General features: G+C 36.2%; 1 protein-coding gene across 1 annotated transcript; it reads right to left on the reverse strand.

The window, feature by feature from the left end:
• Positions 1-431: 431 nt before the first annotated feature.
• On the reverse strand, positions 432-20,063 carry LOC126699581 (disease resistance protein RPV1-like). Its single transcript, XM_050397480.1, has 6 exons — positions 18,974-20,063; positions 18,572-18,847; positions 17,404-18,486; positions 16,530-17,306; positions 16,299-16,385; positions 432-914 (listed from the first exon to the last, which is right to left on the reverse strand). Exons 1-4 carry the CDS (start codon positions 19,976-19,978, stop codon positions 16,641-16,643), a joined length of 3,030 nt encoding a protein of 1,009 aa, XP_050253437.1. The 5' UTR covers positions 19,979-20,063; the 3' UTR covers positions 432-914; positions 16,299-16,385; positions 16,530-16,640.

Raw genomic sequence — 20,063 nt, forward strand, 5'->3', positions numbered from 1 at the left:
TGTCCTTTCATGCTTGATTGATTGAGAATTTTCTACCAAAGTATATGTTGTACTTAGCCTTGGCTGAAACAATGTTGTAGAGTAGAAATTCATTATTATATGCTCAAAAAGACTAGATCCTTTTAAATTTGAATTCATTATGCAATTTTCTTCCTTCCATTACCAAACAAGAGAAGGTATTCTAAACTTCATTCTCTTCTTATCAGCAACCCTTTAACCAATTTGAGCCAAGTTTTTCTATTGGAAATTTCTTAGCCAAGTTTTTCTATTGGAAATTTCTTTGATGCGACTCATAAGATACTACTACTGTCAAGAAAAAAAAATTTGCATTGTGGGAGAAAATAAAAACAACAATCAAAGTATACCAAAGCTTTTAACAAGGAAAATAAATTTTTAACTCCTATCTTAAAATGTTAATAAATTGCATGTAGACATATGCCAAAGGCATAAATTAGTTCAAAAAAGGCGTAAAGACAGCTTCTCTCACTCTCTCTCTTCTTTGGGTTTTTGATACAAAAATGAAATAAGAGCTGGCTGGTAGTAAAGTTACTAGCCCCAAAAGATGTTCATAATACTTTGAAGCAATAGTCAGGGCCATAACCTTTGTAGTGACTCCCCTAAGCACAGCATGTACATGTGGTCTTCAATCAGCCTTAGTTAAGGCATTTTGAATGTGGTCAGGGATTGAGCTTCTATTCAGTTGCAAATGGTAGAACTACAACAAACTGCAAAAATTATTCCTGCCGAAACATGATTTTTCTGCATAGGCACAAAACCAATCCATTTGAAATCTCCATGCCAGTGCCCATCAACTATCAGTAACACCTGCTATCCCTCCACAACTAGATACAGTGACGCTAGTACTCCTGCAGTTTCTTTGATCCACCACTTGTATATCATAGGCTTGTGCATACCTGCAAAACAAAAGATTTAGAGCATTAGCACTTCATAAGCAGACTGTTTTGCACTTGTAAACTTCACTATATGGCAGTGATTATGAAAAACAATCTAGGGAATATTATTGTTTATGAAAATTTGGATCCCTCCATCTATTGAGCCAACCATTGCTTCAAAGAGGAAGGACAAATGAACTCAGTTCTAAGGGTCAAATCTGACCGAAGTTTTCTTCTTCCTCATTGCGTAAAACAGTTAGTATAACCCACTATGTTCGTTTCCACTAAACTGTTTTAACGGCCAAGTCCTCTTGTCAAAACTTCCACAACCAAAAAAAAAAAAAAACATAGCTTCAAGCTCCACAAATTTCTCCATCTAAGAGCTATGACCCCTTGATGATAAAAGAATAATTAATTCTAGCCTTTTGTGAAAAATTATCTATAAGGGTATAAGGGTATAAGAGTAAATTTATACAAACCATATTTTCTATCTTCTCACTTTTCTCCTCAACCAAATAAATGAGTTTTCCATCCCTCCGTTTTTCCATCCTCCCAACCAAACATACATGAGAAATTAAAATAATTTCTATCTCCCTACTTTTCCATCCCCTCCCATTTTATATCCTCCCATTTCTCCATCTCTCTCCAGCCAAGTGAAGCCAAAGGGATTCTTAGAATACATCTTTTGTTTTATTGGAAAATATTGAAACAAAAACATACATACACACACACACTGACATAGGACAAGGGGGTACAAGGTTTAATAGGGTTTTAGAATGAAAACAAATGTGAAAATCAAGATTTGGGTTGTTGTGAACAGTGATATGAATAAACCGTGAATAATAAAATTAAAAATAAATAAATAAATTCTAGGCATCACACCTAAACTTCCTTAGCATCACATCTAGGGTTCTTTGGTATCACACTTCGGGGAAGGTTGCATCACATAAACCATAAAGAAAGCTTCATAGCTCTTAAATTTTGAAAACATTCATCATCTTAATAGAAATCATTACAACTCTTTAAATAGAAGTCTAATACCTAATTCTAATTGAACTAGGATTTCTTAAAACCCTAATAAGTCTAGGACTTGGACTCCTTAGGCTTTTACTACTAAGCCCAACTAAATAACCAAACTTAAAATAAAACCCAAAAGATCTAATTGACTGTTAGCACAACCCATTCCAGAATATTATGAAATTACAAAATTGCCCTTGATACATAAAATCAAATAAAATATAGTAAATAAATCTGTCTTCCCATTGACTCCTGCATCACACACACTTGGCCAAAAGTCAAGAACAATCAAGAGGCCATAGCTCAAAAGTCATATGGTATAAATCTGTGTAATTAAAGAGAGCAATGCTGCATAAAAGAGTTTTTAACTATTTATATTACAAATTAAACAGGACAGTTATATGTGGCAGCACCCATTTCCATCAAAATGTGACATCAGACGCAACCTATTAAACTCCTATGAAAATGGGTGCTGCCACATGTAAGACAAAAAAAAAAAACAAAAAACAAAAACAACAAAAAAAAAAAAAAAAGAAAAAAAAATGGAAAGAAGAATCTAACTATGAAAGGGCAGAGAAAAAAGATATATCTATACTAAATAAGAATAAAATATTATTGAGGACTCACCAATGCTTCTGCACAAGCATCACATGGGAGAATGAGGTTTATGATGATTTACCAACTTTGAAAAACAAAGGCAGCACATGGCCAAGGCTATTTAGTAATACTTACCATTCAATATGATATATTATTGTTTGCAAAAAGATACTTCTCTCATCTGACAAGAAAAGTCTAACAATCAAATAATATGTTGCCATTCACAACATTTTTTTTTTTTTTTTGACTGATATGATTTTTACTTTTTAGATTTGCTGTACGAGAGCTTCTTACTTGGTGATCCCACATCTGTTAGCATATAGGTACAAGCCTAGGTTCCGACTGCTGATAGTTTTAGCAGAGTACCAAGAATATCACTGATGTTGATGTAGACCCTTCTCTGTAGAGTGAGAGAATCAAAACCATAAAATGGAATGTACTTTTCTTCTCGTCACTTGGTCATGTGACAGTTTCTCCTCATGAAAAAGTCCAATAATCCCACATTAAGGGGGCAACCAACACAAACAAGTAACACAATCACTAAAACAAGATGACACTAATCATTGTTTATTTCATAAGACTATGTTTTTTATTTGTTTTTCAATTAAATGAGTAGCTTCAAGAACAGGGATGATTCTTTTACCAATTGAACCAATCCTCATGATTCAATAATATGAATATTAAATTAGCTAGGAGTATTGCTATGTATTTTTTGATTAAGGAAACAAACCAGATGAGAGTTTGAATAAGTGCCAATAATTAACTAAGGTAGAGCTAGCAAGAAACTATTTTGAAGTTAAAATTAACCCAACAAAGTACAAGTATATGCCAAAGCAAAGGAAAAGCGAAGATGCATTGATCAACCAAACTCAAATCAATATATACATAAAAGCAGAGACCTCATGTGAAAAAACATGAATTTTTGCCAAGTGACACTTTCTATGCAAAGAGAATTGAAATATTCTCAAGTGTCACATCAGAGATAAGAACAAATTAAATATTGATTTTTTGTTTCATTTGGTTCAATATTTCAAGACGTTTTTAATTAAAAATAAATATCTTTTGTATTCTTTGGTTCAATGTTTCAAGACTTTTCATCTCACATACATACACACAAAACTCATTGCATTTTAATTCACCATTTTCATCTCTTGGACTTCTACCCCTTTATATATATATACCAATAGCTCTTCATGTCATCCCATGTCAAATACACACAAACCAAAAAACGATATTATTTACCTTCAATCTTTCAACGATACCTACCTAGCTCTAACATTGTTGTTTCTCCAATCCTAACTTGCATGAGTTGGCTACAACCAAGAAAGGGAGGCTTGCATTTTATATTAAGAGACAACGACAATTACGATTTTAATGTTACAGTTAGATGTTGTGGATTTGTGGGTTTCGTAAATGATGTGGGTGTTTGGGATGTGTACTTTGTTTTAGAATTAAGGAGAAAGAGAAAGAGATCTGGGGTTCTATAAGAGATCTGGAGTTCAATTCCCGTCTACACCAAAAACTGATTGGTGTCTTGGTCTAATAATAAAAAACTATCATCAAGAGTGAACGTCATAAGTTGAAACTCTCTCAAAAAAAAAAAAAAAGGAGAGAGAGAAAGACACATTACTAATAGTTATGTATGCAATTTATAATTATTGCCTTTTATGATGAATTCATTACTAATAAAGTTCTATGATAATTATGCTATAATACATATCCAACATTCTCAAAAACCATCTTCTATAAAACATTACAATATTATCCGTGCATCGCACGGATAGCTTACTATTTATAAAGAAAGATAGTGACTTAAAGGTAATCAAGACAAAAACGTTGATTGACCTTCCAGGCCACTTTCACAAATTCCTTCCAATGAAAAATTTCAGGTCACTAATCACTCACTTGACTCCTCACAACCAGCCATGGACATGCACATTCTCTATTTTTACAAAAGAAACTGGATCCCACTATTTCCTTCTCCTACCCTTGCAGCTCTAATCCAACAGGATTGGTTGCCAGTTGGAACACTCTAAAGGTCTGGACTTGCTTATCCTGCTGCTGTCAATACTTTTCTTTGTTTTTTGAATTGTTAGTTACCCTGCACATTGAAATCAAACTTTTAAAATACATGACCACATTAGTGGTGGAGAAAGGCTCTTTCTTCATGGTTGCCTTGTTCCTATAAGTCCAAATAGACCATAAGATTGAGAAAAAAGACAATGAGAAGTACTTCAAGTTCTCCAAATTGCCCTGATTTCCTTCATCCAGCTCTTCATCCATTTCTGAATGGCTGAATGAAATTAATTCTAATGGAGAGAAACCAAACAAGATTTCTCTAGATGACAAGGGAAAAAAAAAAGGTCTAAGGTTTTAGTATCTTTGACAAAAAGAACATAAGTCAGAAGTCTTCTCAATTCTGCCCTAACAAGAAGAAAATTCAATAAAATCCTTCAAAGAACAACAATCATTTTAGAAGGTATTTGTAACCTACAAATTGGTTCCAATGCTCAAGGTCTTCACTTATGGTTATGCCAGTAATATAAAAAAGGACCTTCCAGCATGGATTCTAAAATTTCTATTATGCAACAGCCATTATCATTTTCAACTAAATAAGCCCCATAATTAGAATGAGGCCCTATGAGCTTTTCAGCAACACAAAAAGGAATTTCTACAATTCTCTCAGAATCATTTTGGTTATAGAGTTTTTAAACTAATTCAGAATTCCACCCGAAAGTATCTTTGACTAGCACGTTGGCCACAACATTTAGAGAACCTAAGTAGTTCATAGATCATCCCTTTGGGGACATGCAATAAAATTGGAACCATATGTATATGCTTGGATGTCTATAAAGGTAAATTACTAATTTACTATGAAATGTAATAAATCAGGCTAAAATGACAAAACAAGGAAAATGTGACAAGACTTACATTCTAGACGTAATGAATCAAAATGATGATAATAAGTAGAGCCAGGCTTACAAATTTAAGCAGACTACCTCCTCCAATTTTCAACCTTGTCTACACAGTTGTTTGCCTACTTGAATCTAATTGTTATAAAGATGAAAATATGAAATGGGCATGGGTGGTTTGCCTTTGTCATGATTCAAAATGGAACTAGAAAATTTCAAAAATATCAAGAGCCCAAAGAACAATAGATCATATGTTAAAAACTTCCAACTTTGGTTGTAGAGGTGGTGGCAGTGGCTGATTATTGAAATGTATTATGTTGTCCATTATGTGTGATTTTGTATTGATTTGTATTTAGATTCAGATGCCTAGATGACTTCTGCGCTGCCTCCTCTACCCCACCCCCAGCAGACACCACCTCCATCTTTTTCCCTTCCTACCACCTCAATATTCCTTCACCCTCTCCCTTTCCTTTCTTGTTCCCACCACAGTTTCCATCACCTTTGGTTTTCTCCCATACCCCCATTTTTATTCCCCTACTTCAATATCACCTATCCCACCCCCACCACCTCAGTTGTCTAACACTTCTCTGCCTAAATTTCCTTCACAATCACCTTCACTGCCTATCCCTCCTTTAGTGTCTAAACCTTCACTTTTATCTGTTGCCCCACTATCCCCACTAAATATTTCCACCAAACCATCCTCACACAATATCCCACCTACATCTTTGTCTTCTGGTCATGGGGCAGTAAGGGATCTTTTCATATTGATGCAAAAATTCTCTCTTTTGATGATGGGCAGTCTAATTCATATGCTATTCATGAGAGTCACTGGAATGTCAAGAGTTCAATTTGGGTTGGGCGTAAAGGCATGTAATGGATTCTTTCTTACATTGCCGTTAATATGTGATGGGCTGCAAAAGGGTGTTTTTGAGCCTTTTCTTCTACCGTGGGAACATGGTGGAGTTGATACTAGTGGTTTTTTCTGCAAGGAGAAAGACAGTTGTTTTCTAGAGCGTACACCTTTATCTTGGTGGGATCCCAATAAATCGAGGGAGGGGGTGTTGGCTTAGGAAGTGAAAGAGGGTGAAATTATGGCGGCAGAGGTGGAAAGTTCAAAATGGGTGTCAAGTGTGATGAAAATTTTTTGTAAACTTGTGGGTTTTTCTATTGTAAAACATGAAGCCAATATATGGCTTTGTCTTGTCTACTGGAACAAGATTTGTCTTGATGTTGTAATCGATGGGCCTTCTAAGGGACCAGTAAACTCAAGGCTGAAAGGGCTCCGGGAACTTAGAAGGCTAGTTTCTATAGTTAACTATGATGGGTTATCTTCTAGAGGTAGGAACAGAGGTTCTTCAAATGGTTTGGGGGTGATTAGTAGTTATAAATGAGTTTAAGACTTTTATCTTAGAATGTTAGGGGATTAAACAATCCCCAAAAGCAAGAAGTATGTAAGAATCTTCTTAAGAAGTGAAAGTCTATATTGTATGCTTCCAAGAAATTAAACTATTTTTTTAAATTCTTCTATTGTTCAGAGTCGTCGTGGTAGTCCTTTCTTTGAGTGAGCTGTTTTAGATTCAGTTCACACTGCAAGGGGGTCTTGCTGGTCTCTGGCATAATAGTGTTTTTGAAAAAATTGACATTTTTGTAGGTCAGTTTTTTGTTAATGTTTTATTGAAGGGGGTTGTGGATGGTTTTGTATGGGCTTGTATAAGAGTATATGGTCCTAATGACAATAGCCAATAGGGTGCTCTGTGGGAGGAGCTTGCAAGGGTGCGTGCTAGGTGGAACATGGCATGGTGCTTGATAGGTGATTTCAATATTATTGGATGTATTCAATATTATTGGATATCCGAGTGAGATATTTGGTTGAGTCTTTTAGCCCATACATTCTCGGATTTCATTGAGGCCAACTAACTTGTCGATTTACCGCTAGAAAGGGCTTCTTTCACTTGGTTTAGAGACTCTAAGACAGCATTTATGTCAAGAATTGACAAGACATTGGTATCAATGGATTGGGTAGATCATTTTGGGAATGTGTCTCAAAGGATGCTTCTTCGTGTAGTTTCTGATCATTGTCCGCTTTCGGTGGAAGTTGGTGGTGTCCGTAAGGGTTGTTGTTCTTTCAAATTTGAAAATATGTGGTTGAAAGACAAGGGTGAGAGAGTTCAGCAATGGTGGAATGGGTACTGTTTTTCGGGCTCTCCAAGTTTTATTTTAGCTCGAAAATTAAAAGCTCTTGAAGATAATCTAAAGAAGTGGAATAAGGAGGAATTTGGGGATTTGGCATTTAGGAAGAAGAGCGTGTTATCTGAACTAATGGGTTTGGACGCTAGATAAGATTTTCTGGGTCTCTCGCATGAGGAACAAACTACTCAAACACAGATTAAAGGCGATATTTCACATTTAGCTACTTTGGAGGAGATCTTCCGGAGACAAAAGTTTAGTGTTTTATTTGTGAAGGAGGGAGATAATAATACATATTGCTTTCATCAATTAGCGAACTCTCACAAAAGAACTAATCATATTAGAAGTATTGAGGTGAATGGTGCTCTTTATGAGGATGAGACTGTTATGCATTCTTAAGAGGTCCAATTATAAGTAGAGGCTTCAAAGGTTTCAAATACCCTTTGGTGGCTTGGGATTAGGTCTGCTTACCTCTTGAGTTGGGCAGGTTGGGGATTAGGAAGTTGGTGTCTTTTAATCAATCTTTATTAGGGAAATGGTTATGGAAGTATGGCAATGAAGTTACCCATCTTTGGCGGAGGGTTATCGCGACTAAATATGGAAAGGGTAAAAGGGGGTGGAGTACTAAAGTATGTAGGAGGGCTCATGAGTGCGGTTTATGGCAAAGTATTAATGAAGGGTGGGAGAGTTTTTCTAAACATTAGACTTTTGTGGTAGGTGATGGTACTCGTATTTTCTTTTGGTATAATATGTGGGTTGGGGATAATCCTCTTAAAATCCTTTGCCCTGAGTTATATGAGTGTTCAAACAACAGGGAAGCTTGTATTTCTGATGTTTTATGTCTTTCGGTAGGTGGAAGTGACAAGAGTGTTGAACTTGGGATTTTACAATGATTTCCATGATTGGGAGTTAGAGATAGTTTTTTCTTTTCTTGAATTCATTCAATCTTGGATTCCTAGGGGTGTTGGAAGCAACAATCTATGTTGGTGCTGATGAAGTCATGGAAGATTAATATGCTATTACTTTGCAAATTCACCAATTCAAGAATTATTTTATTGGGTCCTTGTATGAAGTCCAATTGAAGTGAAAGTCATGCCCTTCTATTGGTATGAGTCTTTAGGGTTAAAACAGTATTTAATTTGGGTTTTTATTTTATTAGTTATGGTCAGTTTTATATTGAGGGGCAAATCTGTAATTTCTGCAATTCCTGGAATCAAGGGTATTTTGGTAATTTAGTTGAGTCTCGAATCTTCTAAGGTATTCTAAGTATCTTAGGTTATTTACTTTGGGTCCAAGTTAGTATTTATTAGGTTTTAATAATAGTCCTAATACTAGTAGGAATTTTATTACTACTAGTACAAGTAAGAGTCTTTATATATTGTGCTCAATGTATTCAAAGAAAATAGAATGAGTTGATTAATAAAATAGAGTGCTTTGAGCAAAAGGCACGTTGGCCTTTGTTGTTTCTTTCTCCTTCTTTCTTTTTTCTTTATTTTCTCTTCTTTCTTTCTAGGGTTACCATTCACGGGTACTGTTCTCACAGCCCCTAAATAGCCCTAACTTCTCTCTAATTCTTCTTCTTTCCTAACCCTAAACCCACCACAACTAAACATTAAACAAATCCCTAATTTGTCCTACATCAAATTGGTATCAGAGCCAAAATCCTATCACAAGTCCTTGCCAAAATCTTCTTCAGCCGCTTGACAATATTTATCATTTAGGATCGTGTTGATGTGCAAAGATGCATCTCTTCTTTCAATTGTTAGGTGTATTCAAGCCATACCCAAGCAAGACGAGGATTGGAAGCGTAGTTCAATATTTAGGACCATAGTGCGTTGTGAAACTGAAATTCGAATGCTTATTATTGATGGTGGTAGCGAGACGAATGTTGATTCTGAAGCAACTATTGAGAGGTTGAAGCTACCAATAGAACCACATCCGAAACCATACATGGTAGAGTGGATAAATAGCACCTTTATTCCAGTAACGTAACGATGCTTGGTTTCTATTTCTCGTGGGCAATATAATCATTCTATATGGTGTGATGTTATTCCTATGACTGTGACTCATATTTTATTAGGTCGCCCTTGGCTTTATGACCGAGATGTGTATCATATTGAAGAGGACAATACATATAAATTTATGTTCAATAATGCACAAATTGTGTTAAAGTCTATGAGTGCAGAACAACTAGAATAGCTAAGGCAAAAACAAAAGGTCAAGCCTAAGGATGCTGCTGAAACTCCAAAACAAAGAGCTATAGGGCCACAAAAGGGAGTTGGAGAGCAAGAGCAAGATGAGAATAAATTTGATCATGGGAAAGGTGATACCAAGGAAGATATTGGTGTTCTTGCAATGGAGATCACAAAGGAGCAAGGCAAGCATAAAATTGATCATGGAAAAATCAAGATGAAGGAAGACGTTGATGTTACTACCATAGATCAATTCGAGAAAGGTTTCAAGTTGGATATTCCTTTGGTTATTAATTTCATCATTCCAAATGAATTTAATGATACGATGCGAAAGAAAGATTCTTTTTTGTTGGTGCTTCCAAAGGTGATTGAAGAGTTGGTGCAAGTTTTAGGTTTGAAGGTTCTTATACTTACACTTTAAACTCGAGGTCGAGTTTCTTCTAACTGGAGCAGTATGATGGAGTCATGGAAGATTAATAGGCTATTACTTTGCAAATTCGCCGATTCAATAATTATTTTATTGGATCCTCGTGTGAAGTCCAATTGAAGTGAAAGTCATGCCCTTTTATTGGTATAAGCATGAGTCTTTAGGGTTAAAACAGTTTTTAATATGGTTTTTTTTTTTTTTTTTTTTGATAGAAAACGTAAAAATATTATTAATAAAAGTGCCAAACCGAGTACATTGGGGATGTACTATGGGGGCACAAATCAGGAACCAAAATTACAACGATTAAGAAAACAAGAAGAGAAGTACAAGAAAAATGAGGAAAGACCACACTCCACTCAAAGAGAGTGCAAGAAAAAAGACTTAATTTCTAGTAAAGAACGTTCACAACTCTCAAAGCTTCTAGCATTCCTTTCATGCCAGATGCACTATATCAAACAATGAGGCACTAATCTCCACACATCTATGTTATGACGTTGCCCAAACTTTCCTTGCCAAGACTCAGACAACTCAATAACTGTATGAGGAATAACCCAATGAATACCAAACAAGCAGCAAACCAGTAGCCACAACTCCCAAGCTATGGGGCAATGAAGTAGAAGGTGATCCACTGAATCCCCACATCTCTTACACATATAACACCAATCAAGTACAAGCACACGTCTTTTACGAAAGTTGTCTCTTGTTAAGATCTTACCTAAAGAAGCAGACCATGAAAAGAAAGCTACCCTTGGAGGAACTTTTGATTGTCATATCATTCTCCAAGGGAAGGATAAAGAGGTAAGAGGGTAGAAGGAACGATACAATCCTATAACCTCAAAACCTCTGCTTCTTGCTAGCTTCCAACAAGCCTTATCAGGACCAAACCCCCTCACCGTCGAAGAATAGACCAAACCCATAAACCAATCAAAACATTCTTGTTCCCTATCTTGTGGTGGACGACGAAATTGCACATTCTAATGAATCCTCCTAGCAGACCAACCTATAACTTCAGCCACCGAAAAATCCTTTGACCTACTAAGACAATAAAGCTCTGGAAAAGCCTCTTGGAAAGTAGTCCCCACACCACATGCTTCCAAAACTTCACTCTAGTACTATCCCCCACATCATACACAAGGAGTTTAGAAAAGTTCAACCAGCCACTTCGAATGAATCTCCACAGGCTGACCCCATAAGGACTTGTCACCTTTTTCATACACCAACCACCCCAAGTATTCTCATATTTTGCCTCTATAACCCTCCTCCATAAAGCATCTGTCTTCATGCCATATCTCCACAACCATTTTCCTAGCAAGGCAAAATTAAAGCTCCCCAATTGTCTTATACCTAGGCCCCCAACCTGCAAAGGCTTACAAACCTTGGCCCATTTAACTAGATGTATTTTAGATTCACCACTAATACCATTCCACAGAAAATCTCTCTGTAATTTCTCCATACGCTTTTTTACCTTTCCAAGTAAAGGCAGAGGGGAAAAAAAGTATGTAGGTAAAGATGAAAGTGTGCTCTTAATAAGAGTTACCTTACCTCCCTTAGATAAATCGTAGTCTCTTCCAACCTACTAATCTCTGCTCCATCTTTTCTACGATAGGATTCCAAATAGATAAGTCCTTAAATTTAGTACCTAATGGAAGGCCCAAATATTTCAAGGGACGAGAAGACTACCTACACCCCAACAGCCCCACCAAAGCCTCCATATTGTGCACCACACCAACAGGTACCAACTCAGATTTTGCCAAATTAATACTTAACCGTGATGCCTCCTCAAATCTAGCAAGAATCGCCCTCAAATTAGCAATCTAAGTAAGATCAGCATCACAAAAGATAAGAGTCATTCGCAAATAAAAGATGAGACACCATCAACGATGTACCAGCCGTACTACCTACAGAAAAGATGGAGAACTGCCTAGCGAAAGCAACCACATCCAACATACGGCTCAATACCTCCATAACAATATCAAAAAGCAACAGAGATAAAGGATCCCCTTGCCGAATCTCCCTAGAAATTCCTAAGAAATCAAATGGGCTATCATTGAGCAAAATGGAAAATTTTACAGTTGAAATGTAGCACATTAGCCATTTTCTCCATTTCTCTAAAAGCCCACAGCGCTGAAGCATATACATTAGAAAATCCCAACTCACATGATCATACGCCTTTTCCACATCCAACTTACACAACACACCTAGAATTCCTGACTTTAATCTACTATCAAAACATTCAGAGGCTATTAGAATGAAGACCAAAATTTGTCTACCTTTCACAACGGCATTCTGTGAATCTAAAATAAGCCCATGAGCCACCCTACAAAGCCTATTAGCTAACACCTTAGAAATAATCTTGTAAATAGGGATAGCAGAAAGTACCTGACCCATGGGTACCTGGCTTGACCTGTTTTACCCGACCTGTGAAACAGTAGGGTTGGGTTTGAGTTTTTAAAATAAAACCCGAAGCGGGTTCAGGTCAGGTACGGGTTTTAGTGATACCCGCCCCAACCCGAACCTGGACCCTACCCGGTTAGAGAAAAATTACCAAAAACCCTGACTATATATATATATATATATATTGTCAGCCCCTCACCCACTCGGCCACTCTCACTCACTCTCACCGCCAGCCATACCCCTCCCTCTGCTCTGTCACCAGTCTGTCACCGCTGTCACTGTTATTTTTACTTTTATTTTTTTAAAACTATGGTTTCATTACATGAAATCTTTGGTTATTGTGAGAGATCAGTGGCTGGCGGCATGCATGTGTGGTGGTGGTTGAGAAACAACCGTGCGGTGGTGGTGTAGTGGTGGGTTTTTTTTTTTTTTTTTTTACGATGATTGGTGAAATTTGAGTGTTTAGATTTGGGTTTTCTTGGGTGTATGTTGCTGGGTTTTGTGGGTTCCAATCTGTTCAAATCTGGGGTTTTTTTTTTGATAAAAGGTCTAGGTTTTCTTAAGTGTTCATTTTTCCCTATTGTTTGGTTGCTAAGAAAATCAGATCAGGCAAACATAATTTTTTTTTTTATTGGGCCACAAATTGGGCCTTGAAGTGGCATGGTTGGACGGGGCCCGTAGGGTCCAACAGGGCGGATTTGGGGGTAAAAAAAAAAGCCCGTTTATTAGACAGGGCGGATTAAAGCATAAAGAAACCCGCCCCCAACCCGACCCATTGCCATTCCTACTTGTAAATCCCACCAACTAAGTTAATTGGCCGAAAATCCTTGACCTTCACAACATCCACCTTCTTGGGAATAAGGGCAAGGAAAGAAGCATTAAGACTTCTCAAACACAGCCTGAGTATGAAAGTTGTAAAATTTCTACAATTCCTACAAATCAAGGGTATTTTGGTAATTTAGTTGAGTCTAGAATCTTCTAAGGTATTCTAAGAATCTTAGGTTATTTACTTTGGGTCCAAGTTAGCATTTATTAGGTTTTAATAGTAGTCCTAATACTAGTAAGAATCCTATTGCTACTGGTACAAGTAAGAGTCTTTATATATTGCGCTCAATGTATTCAAAGAAAATAGAATGAGTTGATTAATAAAATTGAGTGTTTTGAGCAATAGGCATGTTGGCCTTTGTTGTTTCTTTCTTCTTCTCTCTTCTTTCTTTCTAAGGTTACTGTTCACAGATACTGTTCACACAGCCCCTAAGCAGCCCCGACTTCTCTCTAATAATTCTTCTTCTTTCTTAACCCTAAATCCACCACAAGAAAGTATTAAGTTTGATACTCGGTCATTTTACCATGAAATTCGGGATGTTCCTACTTCTATCTTGGACATTGGAAAAGTAAATATTCCTAAAAGAGGGGCTTTTTTAATGTGGACAACAACTCATAGCCAAATTCTTACTTTAGATAATCTTATGCTTCGAGGTTGCCCTTTGGCAAATCAGTGTTGTATGTGTTGTTGTAATGAGGAATTTGTGAACCACCTCCATCTCCTTCTTTTTTGTCCTGTAGCTCATTCTTTGTGGGTGCATATGCTTTAAGTTTTTGGGATTCAATGGGTCATGCCAGGTTCTATTGCAAGTTTATTATTTTGTTGGCAACACTGGCTTGGGACAAATGAACTTTAGTTCCAAGTTGTTTGATGTGAATTATTTGGACAAAATGGAATCATCACTGCTTCGAGGATACTGAGAAATTGTTGGCTCAGTTGATAGATTTTGCCACCAAACTCTCTTTGATTGGTCTTGATGTTAGGGTTTCTCAGATTGTTCTTCTATTATTGAGTTCCTCTTTTGTTGTCTTTCCTTTGTTCATCATAAACTCATCGAATACTACTTTATTCATTTTAAACAACTTGTCATGCAAACAAAATGAGCTTGGACTTGTGGACTTCTAAAATGAGGACAGGGCAGGCAGCGAAGAGAGTGAAGAGAGATTTCGAGTTTGCATACTCAGCAGATCTAAGTACTAGAATCCTTAGATTTGGGAACCTAGAAGCAAGAGGATTGAGAAAAATGTCACCTATCAAACCCAGAGACACTAATGTTGTAATAGAGAAGAGACAGCAAAGAAACTTCACCAAAGGTTTAGTAATGGTTAGATCGAGCTTTTGCAAACCACGTGTAATGATGGTGCAGATCCATGTGTCAACATAGAAGGGAATACATTTGGTGAAGCAAGCAACAGATGTGCAATGAGTGTAGGGTATGGGATTGGAAATGGCGAGGGAAGAGTCCATATTCTAGACATTATATCCACAAAGCTAAGATTTTGATCTCACCGCCCCTAGTATGGGCCCAAGTCAAGAAAACATATATACAAAACAGCAAAACCCACAATAAGCTTCTCCTGTTTTCTTGGGGGGAAAATGCATTTTATGTAAAGGAAAGAAATTTCTAGCAAAGCCAAACAAATCTGGTTTGCATGAGCTGTGCTTATGTATTCTGAAAATAAAACCAAAAGAAAGCATAAACCCTAGCATTTTGTCACTTGTCCAGTTTCTATGAAAAATATAGGATAAGAAAACAAAATCTATATGTTTCAAAAGGAACCCAGAAAGTTGAGAACTCATGAACTAAGCTTGGCACCACTATTTCAGCCCATATTAGTCAAGCTGGCATTACAATTCCTGGAACTTAAACATCAAAATGAGATAGAATTCAAAAGCTTTGTACCCTTTCTTACATTAATTTTGCTCAACTTTCCCAGGAGCTAAACATAGAAATAGTCACACACACAAAAATAAATGTTAAAAAATGGCCTCTTTATCTGATATTGGTTTCTGAATGACAAATAAGATCATGAGTAACTTCTAATTCCAAATTGTCAAGAGTGGCATCTAGATTCTCATAGATAAAAAAAGAACTGCATAGATAATAATTAAAACTATATATATAAAAATTAAAAGTTTATGCTAAGTACAAAAATTTTATTGATAAGTAATAAAGATGATTCTGACCAGCAATAACACAAATAAAGATATACAATTGATAGAAGATAATCCATCAACTACAAATATTTTAAGGAAAGAAATCAATACTACTCAAAGAGAGCTCACATGCCACACACTCACATCGGGAATTCTAGACAAGATTTCAATTCTAAAATCAAACTCTGAATGAAAACAAAAAATAATGATCTTTATGTTTCTTATATTAGGATTTAGAAAAACAAAAGGCCCTCCACCAAAAGGAGCCTAATTCAACTATTACAGGCCCAATTCCAGGGAAAACTCAGCACAATCCAAAAACCAAAAAGAAAATTTTCCACAGCTTTCTAATCAACCAAACAGAACAAAATCAACAAATTCATAGCCTCAGAGATAATCAAAAATACAATTGAAAATATCATTGACTCAATTTCCAGATTTTGAAAGGATTGATGTAGTGAAAAAAAAAAAAAAATCAAATGGCTTCTTTTAAAAAAAAAAAAAAAAAAGGCCCTAAGGGAAGGTGGCCTCTAGGGAAAGAAGGGCCCAAATTTCCATATGATTATAAAACACTGGCATGCATCTATTTTATTCTCCTATGGAAAAATGCAGTAAATACGATAAAAAGAGCAACAATAGTGCCAATTTTATCCTCCAACATAATTGAAGAAAAATGATGAGCACACAATCAATTACCCATATATATATCTTCTTCACTGCTAGCAATGTGACAATTTCTCCAAGCCAGCAAACTCCAACTTCATCGTATCCAGTATGGGGCAACTAGAAGAAATAAGAATCACAAATTACTCAACTAATATGGGCCGTGTCACAGATTAAAGAAAATGCAACCATATGCCAATGAACATAAAAATAAAAATGTACAGCTACAAACAAGTTCCATAAGAGAGAGAAATGGTGACTTACACAAAAATCAGGGGAAAAGAAAAAGTTTATCAGCCTTGCAGATTCACCAAAGCTACCACTTCATTGGCATTCCTCTTCCTAGCAATCAAAGTTACCTTGTCCTTGTGTGCTTCAATTCCCAAACCATCCAAAATGCGGAATGAATCTTTGAATTAGATTAGGGAGTCCTTTCCTCCTTGGCTGTGGTATGTCTATTTCATTAGAAGTACCTTCTCCTAAATCATCTAAATCATCCTCATAAGAAGTGATGCTGCAGCTGCCAGCCATAGTTTGTTTGAGATCTTCAACGTCTTGCTCGAATACCAAATGGGCCCCACATTTCGTAACCCTCAATCCTGGACCTTCGGTTTCAAATGTAACCTCAATCTGGCTGAATCCATTAGCATCAACTCGATTCAATTCTTTTCTCCACTCATCTCCAAGGGATGTAGAGGGATAATATTCCAACCAAAGCTGATATGATTTAATATTGCCAAATTCTTCCGATAAAGGAAGGTACAGCCCATTAGGTGCAAATCCGTTGGCTTTAACGGAACACCAAAGCCTTTGTGTAGCTCTACAATATCCATAATCATCAAAACTACAAAGTTGGTCAAGTGGATATAGCTGGCAGAATTCAAAAACAACGCACACAGCAATTCCCATAAATTTGTTACATAAATGCGAAGGCACATGCAGATTCACTGAAGCCTCCACATTTTGGTGACTAAACCATTTGGGAATTTCACTTCCAGGAATCTCGAAACCATAGGATAAACGATCTTGGTCAAAGTATCTCTGAAATATACAAATCATGATGCTTAGAACTTCACACACACACACACACACACACACAAACACAAACAGAGAGACAGAGAGAGAGACAGAGAGAGACCTGGTTATTAAGGATATAACGTCTTAGCATTGTCGACAACAAGTCATTGTAGCCTTGACTCTCCATTAATTTGATGCAATTGAGAAGATAGAGTGTTGGCCAAAAATCATCATCTAATCCTACTGATAATGTTTCCAATGAGGTACACCCTCTTGCATGAATATGCTTAATATTTAATGGAAGTTTTGGCAATGATCGAAGACTCATGCAACAAATCAAATAAAGAACTTTCAAATTAGATAGTCGAACCATACTTTTAGGAAGGTAAACAAAATTATTTCCCTTTAGATCTAATTTTAATAAAGACGACAAACAGCCAATAACATCGGGAATTGTCTGAAGATTGCAATAACTTAGATCCAGTTCAATCAAGGAGCATAAGCCTGATAAATTATGCACTAGCATGCCCATGGGATCTGCACTTCTTGACATTAAAGGAAAACCAAGGAGTTTATTTGAAGATTTAGGTGATGGCCCTTCACATCCATGAAAAGACATTATTCTGAGATTTTTTAAGAGATTGATGGATTTAGGTAGCCCTTTTATAGCAGTTCCACTTACATCTAGCTCTTCCAATCCTTTGAGATTCCCCAAATTCTCTGGCAGCTCATCAAGTTTTGAACAACCAGATAAAGTGAGAACTTTTAGAGACATCAAACTACAACATGCATTTGGAAGACTTGAAAGGCTTTTGCAGTCTCTTAGGTCCAATTTAATCAGGCCAGTTAAATGCTTCATTGATAAAGGAAGATCATTTATAGCAGTCCCATTCAAATAAAGTTCCAACAAACATGACATATTTCCCACAACCTCTGGAAACTTCTTCAGACTTGAACAACCAGAAAGAATGAAAACTTCAAGAGATTCCAAGTTGATCGTGTGTGGAAGGCTTTCAAGGCTCTTGCAACCATTCAGATCTAATCGAATAAGTTGTTTAAGATTTCCAAGAGATTCATGAATCTTTGGCAGTCTCATACAACCTTGAAGAATCAATTGCTTAAGATTTGTTGCTTCAATGAGGTTTGGGATCTCAATCAAGTTTTGAGAGTCACTCAAGTCAATGAGTTTTAACATCTTTAAAATCTGTTATAAACCAATAAATTGTTAGATAAATTCAAGCCTAAATGAAAGGGAAGAAAGTACACAATTGCATAAGTGAAAATCTTACAATAATTTCTTTCCATAGTTGTTCTATACCGCTGCAATGCATTCTCAATTCAACAAGTTTGTTTGGTTGAAAACATGTTGGCATGGATTTTAAAGGATATCCATGCCATTCTATAACACGTAACTCATCAGAAAGGTAATTAAGACCTTGTGGAAGTTGCACATTACAAATTTTAAGCAATCTCATTTTTTTCATCTTTGAGAAGACATCAGCATCCAGGCATTCCTCTCTTTGATTATACGTATTTAGCATTATGACTTCAACTCTCTCTGTTCCCTAATAATAAAGAACAATTCAATTAGAATAATTAGTAAGAATTTGTTATATATATATATATATATATATATATGTATGTATGTACACATACACACACACACTTTAGGGTTAGATTTGTCAACTTACAGTACTTTTCTTCAATACATGAAGGACATCCTCATACATCCACAATCTACTACGTCCACCAGGCTCTTCAAAGGATTGACTACAAACAATTTCTTGGCCCATTTTTTGTAGCAAGCCATGCATCCACAAGATTCCTTCTTCATCAATGGTTATGAGAGATTTGTCGACAAGGACATCAATATTGTAATCTGTAGAGTAACCAAAACTTTCTAGTATATCTCTTATGCAATCTATTTTTTCTCCTTTGAAGAAACATGCAATATCTAAAAACAACTCTCTCTCTATATCCATAAGCCCATCATAACTTATTTTAAGTACACTCAAAATGTTTCTATTAGGTCCTCGTTTTAGGTTATCTCGAGCGCTTCTCCATACCTCAAATCTTTTACCAAATAATGAAGAACCTAAAACTTTAAGAGCCAAAGGAAGTCCTTGGGCATAATTCACAAAATCCATAGACAAATCCATATAATTTTCGTCAGGATGTGGTTCCTTGAAAGCTTTCCAACTAAAAAGCTCCAAAGCTTCATCATCACTCAACCTCTTAGTTGTATATACACAATCCACTCTATGACATCCTAACAAATGGTTATCTCTACTTGTTATAATAATTCTACTCCCAAGACCAAACCACTCATGTTTCCCTGCTAGTGCTTCTAGTTGTTCTATGTCATCCACATCATCAAGAACAATAAGAACCTTTGTATTGCGTAGTCTATTCCCTATAACATTGATTCCCTCAATTACATTCCATATATTTATTTCACTTTCCATGAGAACCATAGAAAGAAGTTGTTTCTGTAAAGAAACTAGATCTTGCTTTTTAGTTTCTCTAACATTAGCAATAAATCTGGTGGCGTCAAAATTACAATATATTCTGTTACAAATTTCTTGTGCAAGAGTTGTTTTACCCATTCCACCCATCCCGCAAATCCCTACAAAGCGAACACTGCCTGACCCTTCTTTTAAATACAAATCCAATAGTTCTTTCACACGAGATTCCATTCCAACAAGGTTCGTGGAAATAGTACTTTGGGATATAAGATTCACTTTGCTAAATATCCCTTTAAGGATTTCTTGGATAACTACC

The sequence above is a fragment of the Quercus robur genome, chromosome 9, assembly GCF_932294415.1.
Source record: "Quercus robur chromosome 9, dhQueRobu3.1, whole genome shotgun sequence".
NCBI lineage: Eukaryota > Viridiplantae > Streptophyta > Magnoliopsida > Fagales > Fagaceae > Quercus > Quercus robur.

Bases quoted from the DNA above. Each gene is read 5' to 3' on its own strand.
- LOC126699581 (XM_050397480.1), bottom strand. From the start codon at position 19,978: ATGGAATCTCGTGTGAAAGAACTATTGGATTTGTATTTAAAAGAAGGG. The intron at 18,848-18,973 runs GTAAGTTGACAA...CTTTATTATTAG, and splicing joins ATGTATTGAAGAAAAGTACT to GGAACAGAGAGAGTTGAAGT. The intron at 18,487-18,571 runs GTAAGATTTTCA...GGTTTATAACAG, and splicing joins AACTATGGAAAGAAATTATT to ATTTTAAAGATGTTAAAACT.